Raw genomic sequence first — 20,362 nt, 5'->3', positions numbered from 1 at the left:
ATATCCGGCACCAAGCCCGACTAGGAAATGTCCAAATATCCGTTGTCTGGCCAGCCAACAACAACGTCAAATCTTTGATCGCATCGATCGAAGATCTTCAAGGCATCCATCTATTTCGTTTTGTTCACTCGCCCATCATTCATTGATTGATTCCAAATCACTCATTCATATATTCACCTTGGCACAGTGCCATTGTCTGCCCGAATCACCAGCCATGGAGAAACGGACAAATGAAACACCGATGGACTTTGAGTGGCAGACTCATGCTCCTGGAGATGCCACCTCCCCATTCTACCAGCTCGCAATGCAGTATCAAAATAAACACCAAGATAAAAAACGTGAGATCATTGATCATATCGCAGTTTCAGATGAAATGTGACTTGATTTTTTGCTGACTGGAGCTGCTTGGCGTATTTGAAGGGCCGTTTAGCATATTTGATTCACCGATAAAAGCATCGACACCTGCGCTGCGTGAGCCAAATTCCCAGCCTTTTCTATTCTCTCAAACCCCTGCTACATCCATCGCGGTAGCTAGAAGCTCGGCATTTATGACTCCGCGGAATAAGCCAGATCTGGATTTTTCATCTGGTGGCGAAAACTTTTCTTCACCCGAAAACGCGGACTACGAAGCGACACCAGAAAGGCCAGGGAATGCAGATAGGAGAAACACTCTATTCAATTTTTATGGAAGATTCGCCCCAAGTCCTGGTCGGGGTGAAATACGGAGATCCAATAAGTTATCATCCAACGTGTTAGTTACAAGAATACATAAAAGGCGACGACGAGACCGTGAAATAGATAGGAAACTGCAGAAACTCGACGATGACGGGAACAATGACTGGCCCATCAATCGCGAAGGCGGGACACATTCCAGGGACTCCCAACACATCAATACTCACGGGCACGAGTTTTCTTTCTTTTCTCGGCTCTTTATATTCCTAGAATCGCACCCCCATATACCTCGCATCCTGTCATACTACGCCCAGTTTCTATTTAATCTCATTCTCGCTTTCCTAACACTCTATATCATCGTCACATTTCTCCTTGCGATTCAGGCAGATGTTGATAGGGAGAGTGAGAAAGTGTCAGCTGACATACTTGCTGACATGGCTGCGTGTGCAAAGAACTACATGGAAAATCGGTGTGGTGGCGACGATGGACGGAGATTACCTGCCCTGGAGACCGTCTGCGACAACTGGGAGAGATGTATGAACCGCGACCCCGCCAAAGTTGGTAGAGCCAAAGTCTCCGCGCAAACGCTAGCAGAAATCTTCAACGGCTTCATAGAACCGATTACCTTTAAAACTATGGTATGCTGTCTTATTTTTTCTAGATATCCTCAATTTTTGCCCTCTGATATGCTAACTGATAATTCTTAAAGTTCTTCTTTATCGCTGCAATAACGTCCTGTTTTGCTGTTTCCAACCTGACCTTCTCTTTCTTCCGCAACAAGTCCAATAACCCTCCGACCGCATCACCCAATACATACATGCCTTATCCATCGCAAGCAATGCATCTACAACCGTCTCAAATCTCCTACACTCCGGGGAATCCATCATTTGGACATGGTAGCCACTACTACGATCGTCCATCCGCACTTAGCTTCAATCGGGATATCAGTATGAGCCCCCGAAAACAAAGCAAAGATGAAGACGAATGGGAACCCAAGCGTCTAGCCATGGCATCCGCCTCAGGGTATGGAGGCCGCGATCATCCGAGAACGCCAAGTCCTGTTAAACGAGAGAGACCTTTTGCTTGACTGAGTCCGTTGTGCTTGATTCCTGGCTAAGTGTTTTATTTTTAGATTCTCATGCATTCAATTTCCTTTACTTTAATCTTACGGTTTTCAAGCAGTGATGCAATTTTGAGTTTTATATCGTTGCCTTTCTTTATTAAGCTATAACTGCGTCTTTTTATTTATTACACCCATGTACCAGATTTTGGATAGCTTCCAACTACCAACTGGCTGAAGTGGGACGGTATTGTTTGGGCGGGGGGGTTCATTGACGAATTATTTTTGTTTTCTTCTGGCTATTGAGCGCTGGCCGTCGTGCTTTTTTTATTATTTTAACCTCCTGCTTTGAGAATTTCCTTTTCAAAAATAGCTTACTTCTGTTTTAATGGATCAGCATCCACTCATTGAGGAGTTATTAAATCGGACACGAACATCATGGATTATTTCGGTCTCTTCATTCGCTTGGATTTATTCTTAATGATCAACTTCTTTTGACCTCACGATGAGGCAAACACCTGATTCAGCCTACAACCACATTCTTCACCCTGGTCAACAGCGCTTTTCTCTTAATGGCCAATTCGGCTTCCCCGTAATCCCTCCTGCCGCTCCAGATATCCATTTCCTCAACCTTGACCCACTTTGTCTTCTTGTAAAACTTCCAGAACACGACGAAGCCAACGAACACCGGGAGTAAGATGTAGTTAATTACAAAATCCTCTGCGCTGAACGGGTTGAGGAACGCTGGGTACCCTTGGAAAAACAAGAGAAATACGTTGGCTGCGACAGATATGTAGGTGCCATATGGGTAGAACGCTGCTTTAAATGGGAGTGTAGATGGGTCCTCGCCCTGTGCTGCAAGTGCTTTGCGAAAGCGGATGTGTGTAATTCCAATTGCGGTCCAGACAATAAAGGACGCGACTATAAAAAACACGATGTCAGAAATCTCGTAGGAGCTCATAGTGTAGGCAGGGTGGACGTGGGAAAAGTTGAACCACAGGCGGATAGCAGAGTCTACCAAACGTACCACCAGAGAGGGTAATCAGAGCTTCATATAGCTTTCCAGCGCTTGACGATACTGATATGAATGCAATGCATGCAAGAGCGTTGGAAAACAAAAGGGCAACCCAGGGTACACCCATTTTGTTCGTGATCCCAAGGAGAGCTGGTGCTTTTTCCTGTACGCCCCATATAAAGTAGAGTTCTCGATGCTACGTAGAGAGAACCATTACCAGCAGAGATAACCGAGACCACTATTAGCGCGTTGATGAGGTGTGCTCCCGGGGCAATATTGGCATCCTGCAAAGCTATAGTCAGGGGTGATTTGCCAGTTTTTGACTTAGCTGACACGAGGAGTTCATCATTGTAAGGTATCAGTATGCCGATGAAAAACATCATTCCTAAATCATTACGTTAACTAGCGACCCTGACGCGGAAGAAGGGTAGGGGCAGTGAGAGGATAATGGAAACATTATAACTTGCCGATGTAAAATATAAGGATTCGCCAGAAAACCTGGCGGATAGCTTTCGGCACTGCTCGCAACGGATTACTTGATTCGCCGGAAGTGACGCCAACCCTGGAGAATGAAGTTAGCATCTAATGAGATGAGACAAGAAGTCATCCATTGGCATACATTTCGGTGCCTGCATATAGAGTCCCAGCAATGACAAAGGTACGGGCTACACCGTTTATGGAATCTGCAAATGCACCGGGATCTTTCCAGTACTTAAACCCAATAATGCGATTTCCGATACCCCCTGAACTAATGCAGATGGCCAAAATAAAGAAAACGGTGAGGGATAAGATTTTGATTCCATGGACAGTCGTCAGTTTGATACATGGGTAGCATATATACGGTAGCTCCAAGCAGGGACATACAACGACAGCCAGAATTCAACCTCCCCGTAAGCCAATACTCCCAAGTTCGACATGGCAAGAAATATGACCCAGAATATGCTAATCCATGCCCATTGAGGAACAACATCCGTCCAGAATCCCATGACAAGGGATAAGGCATTGTATTCATTTGCCAGGACCTATTTGCTAATCAGATCAAGAGTTTGGGGGGAAAGCTGCATGCATATAGCAACCCGATTTAATTGTACCGACGAACGACTTACCGTGACCCAAAGATACCAGTATGCCCATCCCAGGGCAAAACCCAGAGAATCGTCAACGAATCGAGATGAATATTCAGTAAACGACCCAGTAACGGGGATTGCGGTTGCTAGTTCCCCAAGTGATTGCCTGCAATTTGATCAGTTAGTGTGTAATATCTGGGCCAAATGGACAGGGGCGTTTCCCACATGACAAAGAAGATAATGATTCCAACAAGTGAGAAGCTGATCAAAATTCCGGCCGGACCACCTAGGTGCAATGCGTTGCCTGAACCGACTAACAGACCCGGCCCGATAATACCTAGTGATCTCGAGTTAGCGTGGACGGAACGGAAGCCGTGAAGAAAGCCCAGCTGTGTACCTCCGATGGCGATCATCTGCAGGTGTCGGGACTTGAGTTTCCGGTGCAGGGGTGCGGTGAAGTTATTTGTGTCAGGTTGAGCAGAAGAGTCGGTCGTCGTTGTGGCATGATTGGGTGAAGTGAAGCCATCTTTCTCTGCGATCTTGAGACAACCATCCTCCTCATTTCTCCCGTATATGACCATGACTTCGGCTCAAACCTGCTTCAGACTCGAAGCTTCGTGACTCCAGAGTCACTTCCAACGGCAATCCGCAATTCCTTGATTATGGTATGGATTTCAAAGCAGACAAGAAGAATGCCAACTGGGGTCGACGAGTCGCGGAACAGAGGCAACCAACCGCAACTCAAAACTTCATGCGATAAAAAAAAGAACCATAGAATCGACGGCGGCAAGGAGCCCACTAATATCCTCCCGTCAGTAATTGCCTGCCTCGCAGGTGAGCAGAATTGCACCATTTCACATCAATAATGCGTGGAAAAGCCTGTGGAGCGCATCCCTTGCAGATGCCAGAATCCCGGGCCCTCACTCCCAAGAAGATAATTAGCTTAAAGGCTTTCGAGGACGGGCCGGCTGAACGAGCGTCCAGAAGGATGCTGGGGCAATATGTAAACCCGCAGAGACCAGCATGATCGATAGTTACTGAGGTGAGATATTATTAACTCCGCAGATTACACGTCACGTCACTGCACCCGAGAACAGCACGTATCGCAGGGTGAGGATAACGCAATATCCTGGCCAAGGTTAAACCAGTCAACTGTGTACGTGCATGGTAGTTAATAAGCATGATTTGACAAAGGAGCGCCTGGTTTGGCGGGGCGAAGGCGAGCGGAGCAGCGTTGTTGTTTTGCGGGAACATTGACTCCTAGTTAACTACACACTAAAGTAACTATCTTGCCAAGGTAGTTAGCCTGTAGTTAAAGAACACACACGTCTACCCATTGTTTCAACTTGACCTTATGGAGGACACTTTAATGATATTGTCAAGGATAAAGCTGCGTCGACGATCTTGTGATTTAGGATTGATGCACTTTGCTGCATTGCCGACTCTACGGAGAAAAGCATAATCTCACGGCGGTAACTACCTGAGCAAGCTAATCTGCAGTCAATTTGCCATGGATTGTTTTTCATCTGCACGACGGAGCCCGCAAAGCTATACCGGCAAGTTGGAGTCTTTGCGTACCACGACGGGGAATTACGGGGTCAGTTCTCAATGTTTGGTAACTACGCATGTAATAGTTACGTAGTTATAGTTTCCCGCTTAACTATCTGAAAGAGCTTTGCTGATCCTGTTTTCAACAGGTAACTAGTTAGTTGGTGTTGCTTCCAGAAGCTCTAATTCATCACATCACACAGAAGTTCCCAAAGTGCCCCATTGACGACAACGGTATAGTTCATTTCTTGGTCTGCTTAGTTGTTTAAAGCATTAGCCTCGCTCCACAAAAGGAGTCCTTAATGACAGGCGATGTGAGGGGCGATGGGAAGGCTTGAAGGCGATGGCCCCAGTATGGGAAACATGCAGAGCGCAATAGAGAAACAAAGAGAGCCTGTCACGACATCAGCAATTGGCCTGCCAAACCAACCAGTATAAAATGCCCCTGGCCTGAATTTAGCCTGGCCCCAAGCGACACGGCAAAGAATAGGGATCGCCCAGGCGAAGTCGTATCCTGCTGTGGCAAACAAAAAAGGGGCATTGGCTGCCGCAATATGAATCAAGCAGAGGAGGCCAAAAAAAAAAAACGTTATCGCAAACCCCCAGACCGCTCGTACAGGCTGGAAATATATACGACTGCTAACCACTCTTGAGAAATTTGAAAATGGAAGTGCTCCATCTCAAGAAAAAGCCGAAGTTTGCCACGATGATGCCACCAGCTTTTATTTAGCCCTCCCCCGATTAGCAATCTATTTGTTATTTGCTTGGACTAAAGACGGGAAAGCCTTGCTAAACTGAGAGACATTAAATACTGAACGCTAGCCATGATCACCGTAAACGCAAGGGCTCCACCTTTTCCTAGGGCATCATAATTTATCTGTTCCCGTTAGCGAGAGAGAACGAGAGGGATGAGGCATTATTCCTCTGTTGAGACCAGCACGAACCTGAGCCATCGGCTGTCCAAACGGACTGCCCAGCACAGCCTCAATATCTGGGTTCATACATGCTGCGATTCTTCACATGGAAAGAAATCCAAAAGAACCAACATGCACCAATGGACCCTAAAATGCCGCGGGGTACAGACTTCGGAAGCATTTGTCTCCTCTTCGCTCATAGGGACGCACAAGCCAAAGGCACCGATAGTCCAGATCGGAGACAGCCAGGACATCATGAAAGCCCATCAAGATGGCCAAGCAATGAGATTCTCGTGGCGAGAAAACAGGTAACCCCTGGAATTGAGTCCAAGTTCGCTCCTGGATTTGCCGATTGCTAATGCAATTCCGGTGGCTAGGACAAGAGCCACATTAGAAACAATGCAAACAGACTGGACCCTGTGCTACCATTGCAAGCGCGACAATGAAACCAAAGCCGCTTGCCGTAAACCATCCCGAATAGATTCCGGCGGCAAACTGTCAATTCAGGCACCTTTGTTTTTCGCAAACACGGCCCCTCCCGAGGATAAACATACCCAAACCATACCCGCGGGCCCAGCAGGGAGTGAGAAAGATACTGTTGACGAAATTGAAGGTAAAAGACCCATGATACTAAATGCGATGGCAAGGATTTGGACACTGGAATACCGCTGCCGAAGTTCCTGCTTGTAACCCATGCTCGCTGGGCTGAGAGTCGGAACAAATCGATTGTACGTTAAGACGAGCTAGACTGACTAAGGAGCTCTGCGTCCAATGCCCCAGCGAGCTCGGATTTGACAGGCACTGAGATCCCAGAGTCTATATTCAGTTCCTCCAAGCCCGTAGGGTATGAGAATATTTGTCATCCATGATGACAAGTGACTTATATCTGCTGCTAGAAAATGAATTTGAAACTTGACTGCGAAAGGAGGACCAAAGAACACTATTGGAGAAAAGTAAGGCATGGGCAGTAGTTGTATTTTACATCACTGATCTGGGTTGGAGAAGACCTAGCCCAGCAATGACAGATAAGTGGGGAGCTAATGTTTGCTCATCATTAGGTAGGTACGAAGAAATCAGCTTGAACTACTCCAAACGAGCGATTTTGCTAAATGGATACCATTAAACAGTGACCAGGTCTAATACCATTAGCATATGGAGTAGCAAGGATGATAAAGGTTGATAATCCCTTAGCCAACACTCAGAATGTATTATTGCTGTGGAGAACTGGATTGCTGCATTTTGTGGAGTATTCCGCGGACGATGATGGCTGATGATAAGAATTCGTTCCCTTAAACCTTCACATATTCTATGATCTTATGTCCCATTACTGGTGAATTGGATGGCTGAGGAGCAGGTGGTACACAAATCGGCCTCCCAAAATTGGGGTCCGATATGCAAGTAACCCTGGATGCATAAACACCTTGTGGTTGGAATTTGAACCTGTGACACACCGTTTGAGAAAGCGATGAAACAAGGTTGGTTCACAGGAGTTAGATCCGGAGATCCAACTCTATAACAATATTGGAGTCTCCCCCGCATCTTTGTGGAGATGCCATTGAAAGTTGGAGTGTGTGAACTGCTGAATACTCTAGACTTTGATGGAAATATGGTCAAAATTCCAAGGTTGTTCAGTGAAGATGTATGCAAATTCAAGGGTTGATGGATGGGTCGTCTTTAAATACTTCCGCCTCATTCCAGCTGCTCCGAATCACCAGAATAGCTTACCAATACATCACGCTGAATCATACTTATCCATTTGTGACGACCTACGATATTTGGTCGATGGAAGTTATGAACACAGGTGCAAGTTTTTCCAGCTCCAGCGCTCTTGGTTTTAGGTCCAACTGATGCCAAACGGCATATTTTCCTGAACTTAACAAATGGATCAGAAGATGATAAATTCGGAATTCTTTAACGGCTGAGACTACAGACGGTATCTCCGTTCGAAGTCGTCTTGAGTCCTCCCTTCACACTAGTCGAACGATGACTATCTAACCGAGCCACATTGCTTCCCATCTGGCCGGGAAAGCCGATAAGTTATAGGGAGACCCCACAATGGTAGCACGGTGAGGCCGGATATAAGAATTGTTCTCTATATACATCGACCGCATGGCCCCAGGGTGGTTACCGTTCCGCTTCGTCTGGCAGAGGAGAAATCCCGTACCCCGCATGCGCTAGGCGGTACAAATTGGATATTGTGACAGTTGGAGTCGACATTGTACGTTACTGTACCAGAATCGATCCCACCAATAAATGACCCGGAATTAAATCTTGATACGCGGCTTGCGGGAGGAGAGATGACGACTCATTGTGTTCTCCCGGAGATAAGAAAAGAGCGTCCTGCACGCACAAACATCAGAGAGTCTTCGGAAGACCTCTCAACGAATGGCTTTGTAGTTAACTAACACCGGCCAATCCTCGACCCGAATAAAAGTGGACGAAGAGGATGAAACCGCTGCTGATCCAAGCAAGATATTGAAAAGCTCCATGACATTGATATCCACTGGGTTCAAGTGCGGGAGACCAGAGTTCAGAGGCGTTTGGCGCTTCACCTAAAAACATTCCAAGGACGGATAAAGCCTCCTGGTGCGGAAATAAGCCAGAGTTGGCAAATCGAGGACGCATGTCCTGCGTCGCATGACTTAAACGCTATATAGAGAAGGACAGGCAACGGCAACCAACAGCTCTGGCAGTGGGCGCATTCTCAAGTGGTATTGCAATCTCGTCAAGGCTTCCTCCCAGAATTCAACAAAAGACCGGATCAGAGATCCTATCAGTTGAAGAGCTGGGGGAGTTCACATGCAAGTCCGCGCCTGATAATGGGTTGACGATTTCTCATTGCTACGAAAGTTGATCCCTGGGTGCAAGATCGCTGGAGCACTTTTCTTTCGTTCTTTTCTCTGGCCATCACCTTGTCCCAATACCATTCTCCTTGAAGAAAATAGTCGCGACCCCTCTTCTATCGTTGAACACAGTCGACCCAATTTTAGATATGGAAGTGTTTCTCCGGAAGATGTCGATTTCCGCTAACTATTTAATAGTTAGTTGGTCCCGGTTAGGTGACTAAGCACCCACCCCCCCAGATGCAACTTGCCAACCACATTCTCTGTAACTCGTTGCGCGGGCCAATCGTCCACACAAAAAGATTGTCGAGTAATCTCCGGAGAAGTCAAGTGAAGCCTAAGAAATTTACCTCAATATCCATGCTATCGTTCTCGTTTTGAGGAGGCTACCAAGACTAGCTTTTCCGTTCGAAAAGTGGACCTTAACACGAGAATTAAAATATTGATCGCTGCCGTGCGTTTGCGTACGAAGGAGCTTCTTTCTTTGGCCAACGACAAGAACATACTATTTCGCCTCTACAACCATCGAGTAATTTGATTAGGATGATTTATTTTATCCTAAACCCGAACCCTCATTCATCTGGAATTGGATGGGCTATCCATGGGTGGATTTACCGAACTCTGTTCGGTAGTTACCTTATTGATGCCGGCTCTAGCCTTAGCCAGGCTGTGGGGATAACGCGTCTGTATGGCTTCATGAAATCCATATCTATGGAAACCTTGTCGCGGAGTCAGTAATCCAGGTGTTGTTGCAAATAGGGATCCGCCTGACGGGAGGATCCAATGTTCCCCTAATGGAAAACCAAATGGCTATCCGGCTTAGTTACCAGTCTTCGCTTTCGATTTAAAGCCGGTTGTTATCTCGCAGATAAGGACAGCTTCTTCAGAACCCAGCAGAATAACTACATGAAAAACGCCTTGAAATCTCCAATCCTTCCGAACCTTAGACCCAACTCCTGCTCCTGGCATGAACCTGGGTTGCTGGAGATGGAGACTAAGCGATTTCGAATACCATCTGGAAAGAATCATTTCGGTCAAGCCTCGCCTCCAGTAAACTGCAACAGAGAAGCACGGAACTCGAAAGTTATGGAGTTCAGTGAATCGACTATCCAACAAGTTAGCAAATGAGCTTCGTGCTCCCCAAAGAACTGCCTAGAGACATGTCTGCTACAAGTAGTACCGTGAATCCTTTCAAAAAACGAAGCATGACGTCAACAGAGAATTTATAACATCCTCCTGGTATGGAGGTTTCCGATCGGCCAGGTCTTAGACCACGGGCTGTCAAATGTTGTGACATACAAATGTTGTGACATACTTGAGTGAGAACCCACACAGGAATCGACCAAGCTTAATACGTTTGTCATGTTTTAACCTCCGCTTTTTATCGCCGGGATCCTGCGAGGTGTTCTGTCTTTCTGTCTCATGGCAACAGCGCAACATTTATCATAATATCTCTAGATCAACCATTCTCCTGACCCTCCTGCAGGCTTTATCCAGGGTCGCCAATGCTAAGCGCCCTGAATTCCTGGATATGATTGAGATTACGGTGACTAGTTTTTCATTCACCTGAATTCAACTGACACAGCCTGCTGTTGGCTCAACCAATTGTGCCGTCGCAAGGATAGAGACAATGCAGAGTGATAGTCAACCAGTCCAACCTGGATCGAGCTTTTGAAGCGTAATTGAATGCCACTCAGGCTCAATGTAGAGTCTATACCCTTTTCAAGATTCTACATCATGGGACGAGCGTGGCGCGACAACTTCTTCCCGATATATGACAGAAACATTTCCATGCTAGATGGAAGGTCATCATACTCGAGGGTCTGGTTAACCGTGAGTGGAAAAGAACCTCACAAATGATCCCCCCAACAAGGTAACTAGACAGCAGAGCGTGCTGGAGAATCTGGATGATTATTTTCTCGAATTTCGCATCGATCCTTTGGAAAGGCGTTAAATATATTGCTCTTCGAGAAGGCTACTACAGCTCAAATAAGGTCATAACCTCGCATGAAACAACAAGATACATGTATGCTGAATTTTCTTCCCGCTAGCCTTCTCGTCGGAGTGAGCGAGCAAGCTCAGGCGCTAGAACACAAAAACGGGAAGATTATTCAACGTCAGGCCAATGAAAACAATGGTATTCTGCGGATCTATGCGGCCACCCGGCTCTTGGCGGCGGACATCCGGCGTGCGGGTTATCCTCAGGATACGGTTTAACCCTTGGTACCTCTGTAATCCTCGTTCATTCGCTACTTGGTTCTATAGTTTCCGCCATTCATTACTTGGTTACTCCCTGCGCCGGCTCTCTTCGCTGTCCCCAGTTTTCTGCTCTTTTCACTGTATATTTATATTTATTTATTTTATTTATTTTTACAAAATCTCTTGAAGTCATTTTTCAATGAATCCTTCATCATCTCTCACTATTGGTGCTCACTTTTTCGACCCTATTTGTCCTCATGAGGTTGCAAAATTACAAACATCTTTCCAATTTCCATTATTTATTACCTCAGCTAAACATAGCTCTAGTCCAATTTATCAGAAAGGCCTTCCAATGACTTTATACACTACCAAAAAAAGTTGGAGGATATCCGCCATCGATGGCCCTCACACTCTGCCTTCCTTCTTGCTACTATATGGCGGTTGCCCCGGCCAGGGAAACCTATTGCTCCACCATTCCGTAGTCTGCAACAACTACGGACTCCAGTGGTTCATTCTCTAGCTGATCGCTGTCATCGTCGTCACTGTCCTCGCCCTCATTGTCGAGATCAATCGGCCAAGCCTATCGCGGCGAAAACGTCATTGCCTTCAACAACATTTAAAAAAAAATGAAAAAATGAAAAAATGAAAAAATGAAAAAATGAAAAAATGAAAAAGAAGAGAGAAGAAGAGAAAAAAAGGAACGGCTAGGGGGTGTCGTCTCGGACCTACCATTGTCAGTTTCTTCGTCACGCAGTATTTCACGGTCAAACTGGCATGCATCGTGAAATATTTCCGCAACTCGTTCACCAGCCCGCTACCTCCGGGGAGGGAAGTATTGAGGATATTTACATGCGTATGTCGTCCAAAATACTGACCATATTTCAAGTAGCTTGACAGAGGGGAATGGCGCAGTGCTGCATACACACAGCATCCCGGAATCCGACTCATTGGAGAAACAGTTGGCTGGAGTTCATTTTATCTGGTTCCTAATCTGGGGGTCCATTTTCGCGGCGTAGGTCTGACTGGTCGCATTGTGTACTGGACCATGGCCCTCCTAATCGTCACCACTCATCATTGTTGGGCGTTCCTGTGCCCTCGAGAATGCAGCAGAAGGCGTCAGGCTTCTCTGGGATACGTGGAGGGGTGGACAACTATCCTCGCCGAAAGTTTGGCAAACGGCAGTTGGTCAGGTTGTCTTTTCCACAGGAATAGGATTTGGTTATTTTACTTCGTGCGCATCATACAATGCAAAGGACTCCAATACCGTGATGAACGCGATTCTTATTTGCGGCAGCAACGTCCTCTTCGAAAACTTGACTGCCTTCGTCGTCTTTGAGATATCAATTATCTCCGCCGGCAGCCTGAGCAGGGTGTGGAAATGGGAGCCTTTGTCGTGGACTTCCTCACGTTACCTGAAGCTGCTCTGCACATTCCTTGCACCAATTTATGGGCATTTCTCCAATTTTTCACTCTTATTATCTTCAGTTTTTCTGCTTTTGTAATGTTGGATGCGTGTGCAACTCTCCTCGTCGATGGAGGGGTGAAAATTCTCCCGCCCTGCCATCGTTACGTTCTTAGCGCTGCTATCATCTCTTAAGTGTCTTCATATAGCACCTAGCTTGACTTCTATCTCCTCGGCGGAATCGACAAATGGATAACAGCGTGGTTCTAAGAGATTTTCGTTGTGTGGTTCGAAGTTGTCAGCGCAATTGTTGTATGTCGCTGGAGCGATATGACCAGCGAAACGGGCTTGCCAGCTTCCATCGTATCCAATGTCGAATGCTTTGGCGGCCAAATTGTTGGTAACAGTGTCGCTCACAGCACGGAGAACCCTTCAGCGGGTGCAACTGCCGGTTTGTTCCTCTTCATTGTCTGTTTTATCATTTCCATTCTGGTTGCCAAGTCGTCTGATATTAAAGCTGTCAACTTTTGGCACGACAATACCTTCCTGGGCAGATTTTTTTGATATCTGGCTTTTTACTCTGTAAGCATCCCCCCAAAAAACTTACTGTTAATTAATTCATTCTTCATGCGCCGAGTCAAGTAGTGGTTAAGTTTGTTAGTTGTCTAACCGAAATCAAAAGAAAACCAACTCCGAAGAGACCTCAACTTTGCAGTCGGTGGCCGCAAGGGAAACTGGAACATCCCACGTTTCTGCCCCCCTGCTGCTCCGGTACATCAACCCCCCGATTCCTACCATTACATTCATTCAGTTTTGCGTATCCGGGGGTTCCACGTGCTTCGCTATGGCCCTATTATGATTGCTTGTTTTATTTTTGTGCATCTGTGCTTAGTGGCAATTCTTCTTGGCTTAATTATGCTAAGATATTATAATGTTTTTCATCCCCCCCACATCGAAGAAGTGAGGGAACGGAAGAGACGGCTCCAAACGAGCGGATGATGATTGGGGACGATGGTATGATTGATGGACTAGATGTGGTTAACAATAATGTTTGATGATGTCAAGGAGGGCTGCGCTAAATCGTCAGAATAACTGGAGATATATAAAAAATGCTTTGGAACGGGTCGACCGGGCTTGCCCATACGATGGGGCGTCATGGTGGATATCGCGGAAATACTATAATGGTGTCTCGGTATCTATTTTGGATACTTGACACAAATTGCCCACTGTGTCTGTATCTTTGCCCATCACTTCTGCTTGTTCTTCTTCTCCTTTTTCGCTACCCAATCCTCTTGTGACAATTTGCCAGCTCCCTAGTTTTGCGTGAAAGAGTTGAATTGGCACCTTTTATTTCGTTCCTCAACAATTGTTCCGCACACCGTAGTTCATGATGGATTACGAGAAAGAAACGCTGCAGCCTTTTATCAGTTGGAAAGAGAGAAGAAAAAAGAACAGAGCAGGGGGGTTTGTTTCGCTGTTGAGGTTTGAAAGTTGACTCTTCTACAAATTTTGCAGTTGACTGGCCGGCCCCTGCTCACTGACCCCCCGAACTCTAGGCTATCCCCGTCTATCGTTTAGCTGATCCAACCAACGAAATGCGCCCGTATAGCCTGCAGACGCAAGACTTAAAAGCTTAACCGCCACTGGCCTAGTGAATTAACCTAGCAACCCCTAACTAAGTAACGAACTACACCACTCCCAAGACCACACGTGGGGATTCCCGAGTATTTCATTGGGGATAACAACCGCTGCGAGCTGACAGACAGTGACAGGCCTTCGTCGAACCCCCAACCCCTCAGCCCTCCCCAAAAACCACCAAAAACCACCAAAAACCACCAGAAATATCCCAGCATTATTTTACCGCAGTTACCTACGGAAGTGCATTCATCATTTACACCCTTCACATCTCCAGCGCTCAGAAACACTGCGGATTGATTCGCTCCTTTTCTGCTGCGGTATTTTTCCTTTTCTTTTTTTTTTTTTTTGTTTTATTCCCCCTTTCTGTTCCAACCCCCCAAGGCCGGCGAGCCCCACCTTCTCAAGCATCGAGAGTAATCTTCGATATCCATGGCTGAACAGCGCAAAATGGCCAAAATGACTAAAATGACCCTGCCACCTCTTGCTGTCTCCTGGTGTCACAAATCACCTCCCGAGATGGGAAAACATGGCCTTTCAATCTCACGCTAGCACGACTTGGAAAATGTCAAGAAAGCCCGAACGCGCTGGGTATCCCACCCCCCTCCCTGATCATCCATGTGCAGAACAGAACAATCATGGAATGGCGGGCGGAACAAAAAAATAAAAATTAAAAAAAAAAGAACAGAAGCTCTGGCAGCCCCCGTCCGAACATGTATAAAACATCCGATCCGCGCTGTTGACCCTGCGTGAAGATCTAGTTCTTCTTGAAATTTACCAGCAGTGGTCCTTTTCCCTCTTGCCTGTTGAGTCTTGCCCGTTGCACCATCCATTGCCCTTTGTCAATCCAGCCCAATATGGCGGTGCACGAACATACCTACGTTTTTGTGATCGGCACCTTTTTTGCCATGCTCGATGCCTATAACAACGGTGCAAGTAAGTGTTCATCAGAAGAATGAAAATAAAAAGCTGAGAAAACCTGGGGCAACCAGGTCAATGACCCCGCATATCTCATAGCTAACACGTTCTCTGATTAGACGATGTGGCAAACGCTTGGGCAACCAGTGTCTCGTCGCGCTCCATCTCGTACAGACAGGCAATGATCTTCGGTACTGTATTTGAACTGCTTGGTGCAATCACCGTGGGCGCACGTACCGCAGACACCATCAAAAATGGCATTATCCCTAACTCCGCCTTCCAAAACAACGCTGGTGTGCAGATGCTTGCTTTTACTTGTGCACTTGCAGCTGCGTCTTCCTGGGTCATGTGGTGCACCCGACACTCTGCCCACGTCTCGTCAACTTACTCCCTCGTTTCCGCTGTCGCTGGCGTTGGTGTTGCGACTGTAGGAGCACCTAAGGTCCAGTGGGGCTGGAATAAAGGCAAAGGTCTCGGTGCCATCTTTGCCGGTCTTGCAATGGCCCCTGCCATTTCCGGTGGTTTCGGTGCCACCATCTTTATGCTCATCAAACTGGTCGTTCACATCCGCAAGAACCCGGTGCCCTGGGCTATCTATAGCTCCCCTGCCTTTTTCCTCATTGCTGGCACCATTTGTACCCTATCCATTGTCTACAAGGGATCCCCGAAGTTGGGCTTGAACAAAAAGCCGGCGTGGTACATTGTTGCTGTCTCTTTGGGCACTGGAGGTGGCCTCTGCATTCTCGCGGCCATCTTTTTTGTTCCCTTCGTGCACGCAAAGGTTGTTAAGAAGGATCACACTATCAAGTGGTGGATGTTCGTTCTAGGTCCGGCGCTCTACAATCGTCCAGCTCCTGTTGATGCAACCAAGGCCAATGTTCCCAACTATGCCGTCGTTCAGAATGACGAGGGTGAAGAGTCTTCCAACGACTCAATCCAATCTGCCAATGGATCCCACGAGGCCATCAAGACTGAAACAGGCACCGCCCCTTCAACCACTATTGTTTCATCTGGCCAACACGAGAAATCCCTTGCCGCTGTAGAAGCCAATCAGCTTTCCCATAAAGAGCTCCTCATTCAGGGCCGGGAAAAATTGCATGCCAAACTCAGGAAGAAGCGCAGTCCCATTGGATGGGCAATGCGTCATCTTCATGCAAACCCCATGGGCGTCGGCCAGATATACGAGTGGCACAATATCAAGACTTTTGCAGTACGGCTCCCCGCCATGGTCGTTGTGGGAGCGCTATATGGTCTTCACTACGACATCCACGCCGCACAAACAGGTGTCATGGGTACCCCTGACGGCCAACGTATGCAGCGCGTGTATTCACACGCCCACAAATACACTAACGAAGTGGAACATACGTACTCCTTTGTCCAGATCCTTACTGCGTGCACGGCTTCCTTCGCACACGGAGCTAACGACATTGGCAATTCGGTTGGACCCTGGGCTGTGATCTACGGTGCCTGGAAAACTGGGAATGCTGCTGCATCTAAAGCTCCGGTTGACGTCTGGCAGCTCGCAGTGCTGTCGCTTACCATTTCTCTCGGCCTTCTTACCTATGGCTACAACATCATGAAAGGTAGGTGGATTCTGCTAACCCTACTTTATTCGAGAAAAGAAAGAAAACAATATATATATCATTATTTGATACTAACTTTTGGAACAATTAGTCATGGGTAACAAGATCACGTATCATTCGCCCAGTCGAGGTATGTTAAATCATCCATCCATCCATCCACTCGATAATTGAACCCAACCCTCAACCAAGAACATCCGCTAACATCTCTCTTCCCATTTTTCGCAGGTTGCTCCATGGAAATGGGTGCCGCCATTACCGTTCTTGTTTTCTCTCAATACTCCCTTCCCGTCTCTACATCCATGTGCATCACCGGGGCCACGGTCGGCGTCGGGCTCTGCAACGGCACTCTCAAGGCTGTCAACTGGCATCGGGTGGGTCTCCTGATGCTGTCGTGGATTGCTACCATTCCAATAGCGGGAACTCTTGGAGGAGTCCTTATGGGCTTATTTCTCAATGCCCCACACTTTCGTTAGAAGATCTCATCTCTTTTATTATTAGTTTGTTGTAGGGGCTTCCATTTCTCTTTTACATGGTTGTATTTTTGATAACTTGTTATATTATTCGAGGTAAGGGGACGGGGGCAGGGAGGGGGGAGGAGGAATTTGCATGTTTAAAGAACACCATACCCAATACGCTTCTTTTTCCCTTAATATAACCTTATATCGATATCTAAAAAAGACATACTTCTGAATCTACAAAAGTTCATCTATCTTTCCAGCTGTGTTCAAATTCGAGTCTCTGGGCGGAAAACGTGTAATATCAATTGGTTCATGACAACATTCGTAGACTTGGTGGCTTCCACTCCATACCAGCAAGTCAAGAAGGTTCCCAACAGCAATAATCCATAACTACATCCATGGATCAAGGTGGTGTGGAGCCCCAGCTTCCCGTGCAATAACATATCCTCTTGATTGGGCGCCAAAAATGACTAGGGGACGTATATTTTAGGCGGCGGGAAATCAGCAATTAATGTCTTTGGCTTTCTCCATATGAATATCCACTGAGGGCCTGACCAAGCCTGCAATCGAGTTCGAAAGCAACAGGTATGTAAGTAAGTTAGTTAACTAACTAGTTAGTTAGTTATACTGTACCAAGGTCGTTATCTAATCAAGTTTTAAACATCATGCAGATAACTAACAGATCTATGGATATCAATATGTGAAACTGAGGTTTGGCTCGCCAAGACACTACAAAGCACTAAAAAGCCACTTATTGGCTTAACTAAACCTTAGGCTTCCGTCCCCCATTTCATAGTTAACCCCTAAGCCCAGGCTTAAGACACTCTTACCTAACTTTTAGTTATGGCTAGGCCTCTGAGTCCCTAGAAAACACGCCTACAAAATACTCAGGAGGGAGTCAGAATATATATATAACCTCTTCCCCCCATATGATTTTCATGAACAAAATCGGTCTGATTATTTACGTCAAATAACTCCACTCCAAGTAGAAACCATCTGGCATCGGCGAACCCGCACTCCCCCAAGATGAGGGCTACTGTTACTGATTTTTTATTTTTTATTTTTATTTTTATTTTTATTTTTATTTTTAAATTTGTTATTTGCTAGTTAATTAGGTAAATACCTCATTGCTGTCGGATTATTAAAGCCGACCAGCGCTGACCCGCTCGGGGTGGCTCGGGTTACAACCTTTGGCAGAAGAGCAGCTTAGGGTCTTCCTGCTTTCATCCCCATCCACTCTCACTCATTGTCGTTTTCATTGCGATAAAACGACATAGGAATGGATAGTAGTTCTTCCTCCTCCAAGTTCTGGTTGTATTACATACGCATGAACGGAGCAGAGAAGGAGTTCGGCGGTGACAGGCACACACCCCCCCCTCTGAAGCTATTAAACCAATAAGCTATCTGGGTGCTTCTTTAGTGGCGCCCGTTCGTATTCTGACCACCATGCCTGAACTCGCCAAATTTAGAGAGGAATTTCGAGCGGGGAACTGCTGGCAGTTTTATCGAAGAATGATCTTTGATTGATGAAGCGTTTTCTAGCTGTCTGTCTGGTCTGCACTGAGTATTACTTGACTCATCCTGCCTGCCCTGGAATAACTATCTTCTATACTACGTTGAACCATTTCACAAATCCTCATCTTCAAATAACTTCTGCCAAATCGCATTTTTTAAACTGTACTGTCTTTTGTCCACAAAAATCCAATCTCAGACCGAACCTCGAGCAACCACCAGCTCACTTTGCCAGATGGCGGTTGTTCTCGACTTAACCAACCTCCGCATCTCCAGGACAATCACAACTCCTTTTCTGCGTATCCCTCCAGAGCTACGAAACCACATATACAACTACCTTTTAATCGGACCCGATAGACTATCCAGACGCCACAGTGCCTTTTGTGCTCACGCAGACCGCAGCTCTCGAGATATCGAGCGTCCTCCCTTTAAAGTTGTCGACGACCACAAGTGTATCTGCCGCCGCCGCCAATTTCTTGGTATCCTGCTCACCTGTCGTCAAATTCACTCCGAGGCAGCCCCAATTTTCTGGAGCAATAATATGCATTACTTTGAATCGACCAACTTGTTTGCCCAAAATGTCTCCAACGCCCTACGCGAGCAATACGGTGGCTTTCTCCACCATATAGGTATCGTTTCCACCTGTCACATTGCTCATCACGGTAGCGCTTTTTCTCAGAGTAATAAAACGGACGCCGAACAGAGCATGTGGAACATTCTTTTGACGTGCAAGAACCTCCGAACTTTAGAGCTTGAAATCGATATAGTTCAACAGTTCCAGAAACAGTATTTAAAGCTTCGAACAGCGCTCCCACATCTGAAGCGCTTAACACTCGTTCGCGTTCAAGGGTTCTATCTTGAGTCACAGCCATGTCTCAGAGATCCTCAGCTCATCTATGTCAAAATTCCAGTGGATATGCCACTCGACATTGAAGAACATACAGAATTTCACAATTTCTGTCGCTCTTTCAGGGACTTGGTCAATTCCATCTCCACTAACATTAACAATATGATTCGGCCCTTGGGAGCTCCACTACCACATCGCCTCCCTCCCAGTCTCAGAGATAACACCAACAAGCGGACAATTACTGTTGGCCAAAACAAACGCGTTGTATCGGTGACATTTTACGGGCTCCCCAATAGCCACCAAACGCGGCAGCGACTAGCTAGACAACGTCTCTTCGAACAAAATCGCCTCAAAGCCGCTGGTTTGCCAAGCCGGTCGGAGGCGGAGCTTAGCCTGCGCGTTAAACAGCTGAAAGAGGAGAAAGAGGCACGGGACCGTATCGAAATGCGACTGGAAGAGGCACGTGTTGCGGACATAAAGGAGAAGGATCGTGATAAACGTGCTCAGGAACAGGCTGTAGCTGAGGCAAAGCAAAAGGCGAATCAGCGCGTACATAAGCAACGGAAGATTAAAAAGACAGAAAAGGCCAAGCAGGAAGAAAGGAAGCGGGTTCCAAAGAAGTCGCCATAATGGACTGGTGGACTGGTGGACGGGCGGATTTGTTCCCAAAATTTATATTTTGTACTTTA

At 46.6% G+C, this 20,362-nt stretch overlaps 6 protein-coding genes across 6 annotated transcripts; 4 read left to right on the top strand and 2 right to left on the bottom strand.

The window, feature by feature from the left end:
• Positions 1–214: 214 nt before the first annotated feature.
• PADG_00155 (uncharacterized protein) lies at positions 215–1,759 on the top strand (the record flags this gene model as incomplete). Its single annotated transcript, XM_010757925.1, has 3 exons — positions 215–338; positions 421–1,310; positions 1,382–1,759. 3 exons carry the CDS (start codon positions 215–217, stop codon positions 1,757–1,759), a joined length of 1,392 nt encoding a protein of 463 aa, XP_010756227.1.
• A 496-nt stretch (positions 1,760–2,255) lies between these two features.
• Positions 2,256–4,395, bottom strand: PADG_00154 (uncharacterized protein; the record flags this gene model as incomplete). The annotated part of the gene is made up of 9 exons (XM_010757411.1): positions 2,256–2,653; positions 2,760–2,910; positions 2,978–3,132; positions 3,284–3,309; positions 3,367–3,495; positions 3,612–3,769; positions 3,854–3,980; positions 4,040–4,151; positions 4,212–4,395. The coding sequence occupies 9 exons, from the start codon at positions 4,393–4,395 to the stop codon at positions 2,256–2,258; spliced, it is 1,440 nt and encodes a 479-aa protein (XP_010755713.1).
• Positions 4,396–6,408: 2,013 nt separating this feature from the next.
• On the top strand, positions 6,409–6,966 carry PADG_00153 (uncharacterized protein; the record flags this gene model as incomplete). The annotated part of the gene is made up of 2 exons (XM_010757410.1): positions 6,409–6,584; positions 6,654–6,966. The coding sequence occupies 2 exons, from the start codon at positions 6,409–6,411 to the stop codon at positions 6,964–6,966; spliced, it is 489 nt and encodes a 162-aa protein (XP_010755712.1).
• A 4,812-nt stretch (positions 6,967–11,778) lies between these two features.
• Positions 11,779–12,266, bottom strand: PADG_11056 (uncharacterized protein; the record flags this gene model as incomplete). The annotated part of the gene is made up of 2 exons (XM_010758358.1): positions 11,779–11,898; positions 12,048–12,266. 2 exons carry the CDS (start codon positions 12,264–12,266, stop codon positions 11,779–11,781), a joined length of 339 nt encoding a protein of 112 aa, XP_010756660.1.
• Positions 12,267–15,212: 2,946 nt separating this feature from the next.
• PADG_00150 (uncharacterized protein) lies at positions 15,213–17,329 on the top strand (the record flags this gene model as incomplete). The annotated part of the gene is made up of 4 exons (XM_010757924.1): positions 15,213–15,291; positions 15,393–16,856; positions 16,948–16,986; positions 17,082–17,329. 4 exons carry the CDS (start codon positions 15,213–15,215, stop codon positions 17,327–17,329), a joined length of 1,830 nt encoding a protein of 609 aa, XP_010756226.1.
• Positions 17,330–19,061: 1,732 nt separating this feature from the next.
• Positions 19,062–20,303, top strand: PADG_00149 (uncharacterized protein; the record flags this gene model as incomplete). Its single annotated transcript, XM_010757923.1, has 1 exon — positions 19,062–20,303. One exon carries the CDS (start codon positions 19,062–19,064, stop codon positions 20,301–20,303), a length of 1,242 nt encoding a protein of 413 aa, XP_010756225.1.
• Between the last annotated feature and the right edge of the window lie 59 nt (positions 20,304–20,362).

This window comes from Paracoccidioides brasiliensis, assembly GCF_000150735.1.
Source record: "Paracoccidioides brasiliensis Pb18 unplaced genomic scaffold supercont2.1, whole genome shotgun sequence".
Lineage (NCBI taxonomy): Eukaryota > Fungi > Ascomycota > Eurotiomycetes > Onygenales > Ajellomycetaceae > Paracoccidioides > Paracoccidioides brasiliensis.
Note: the sequence above shows the minus strand (reverse complement) of the source record. Positions and strands in the feature narration are given on the sequence as shown.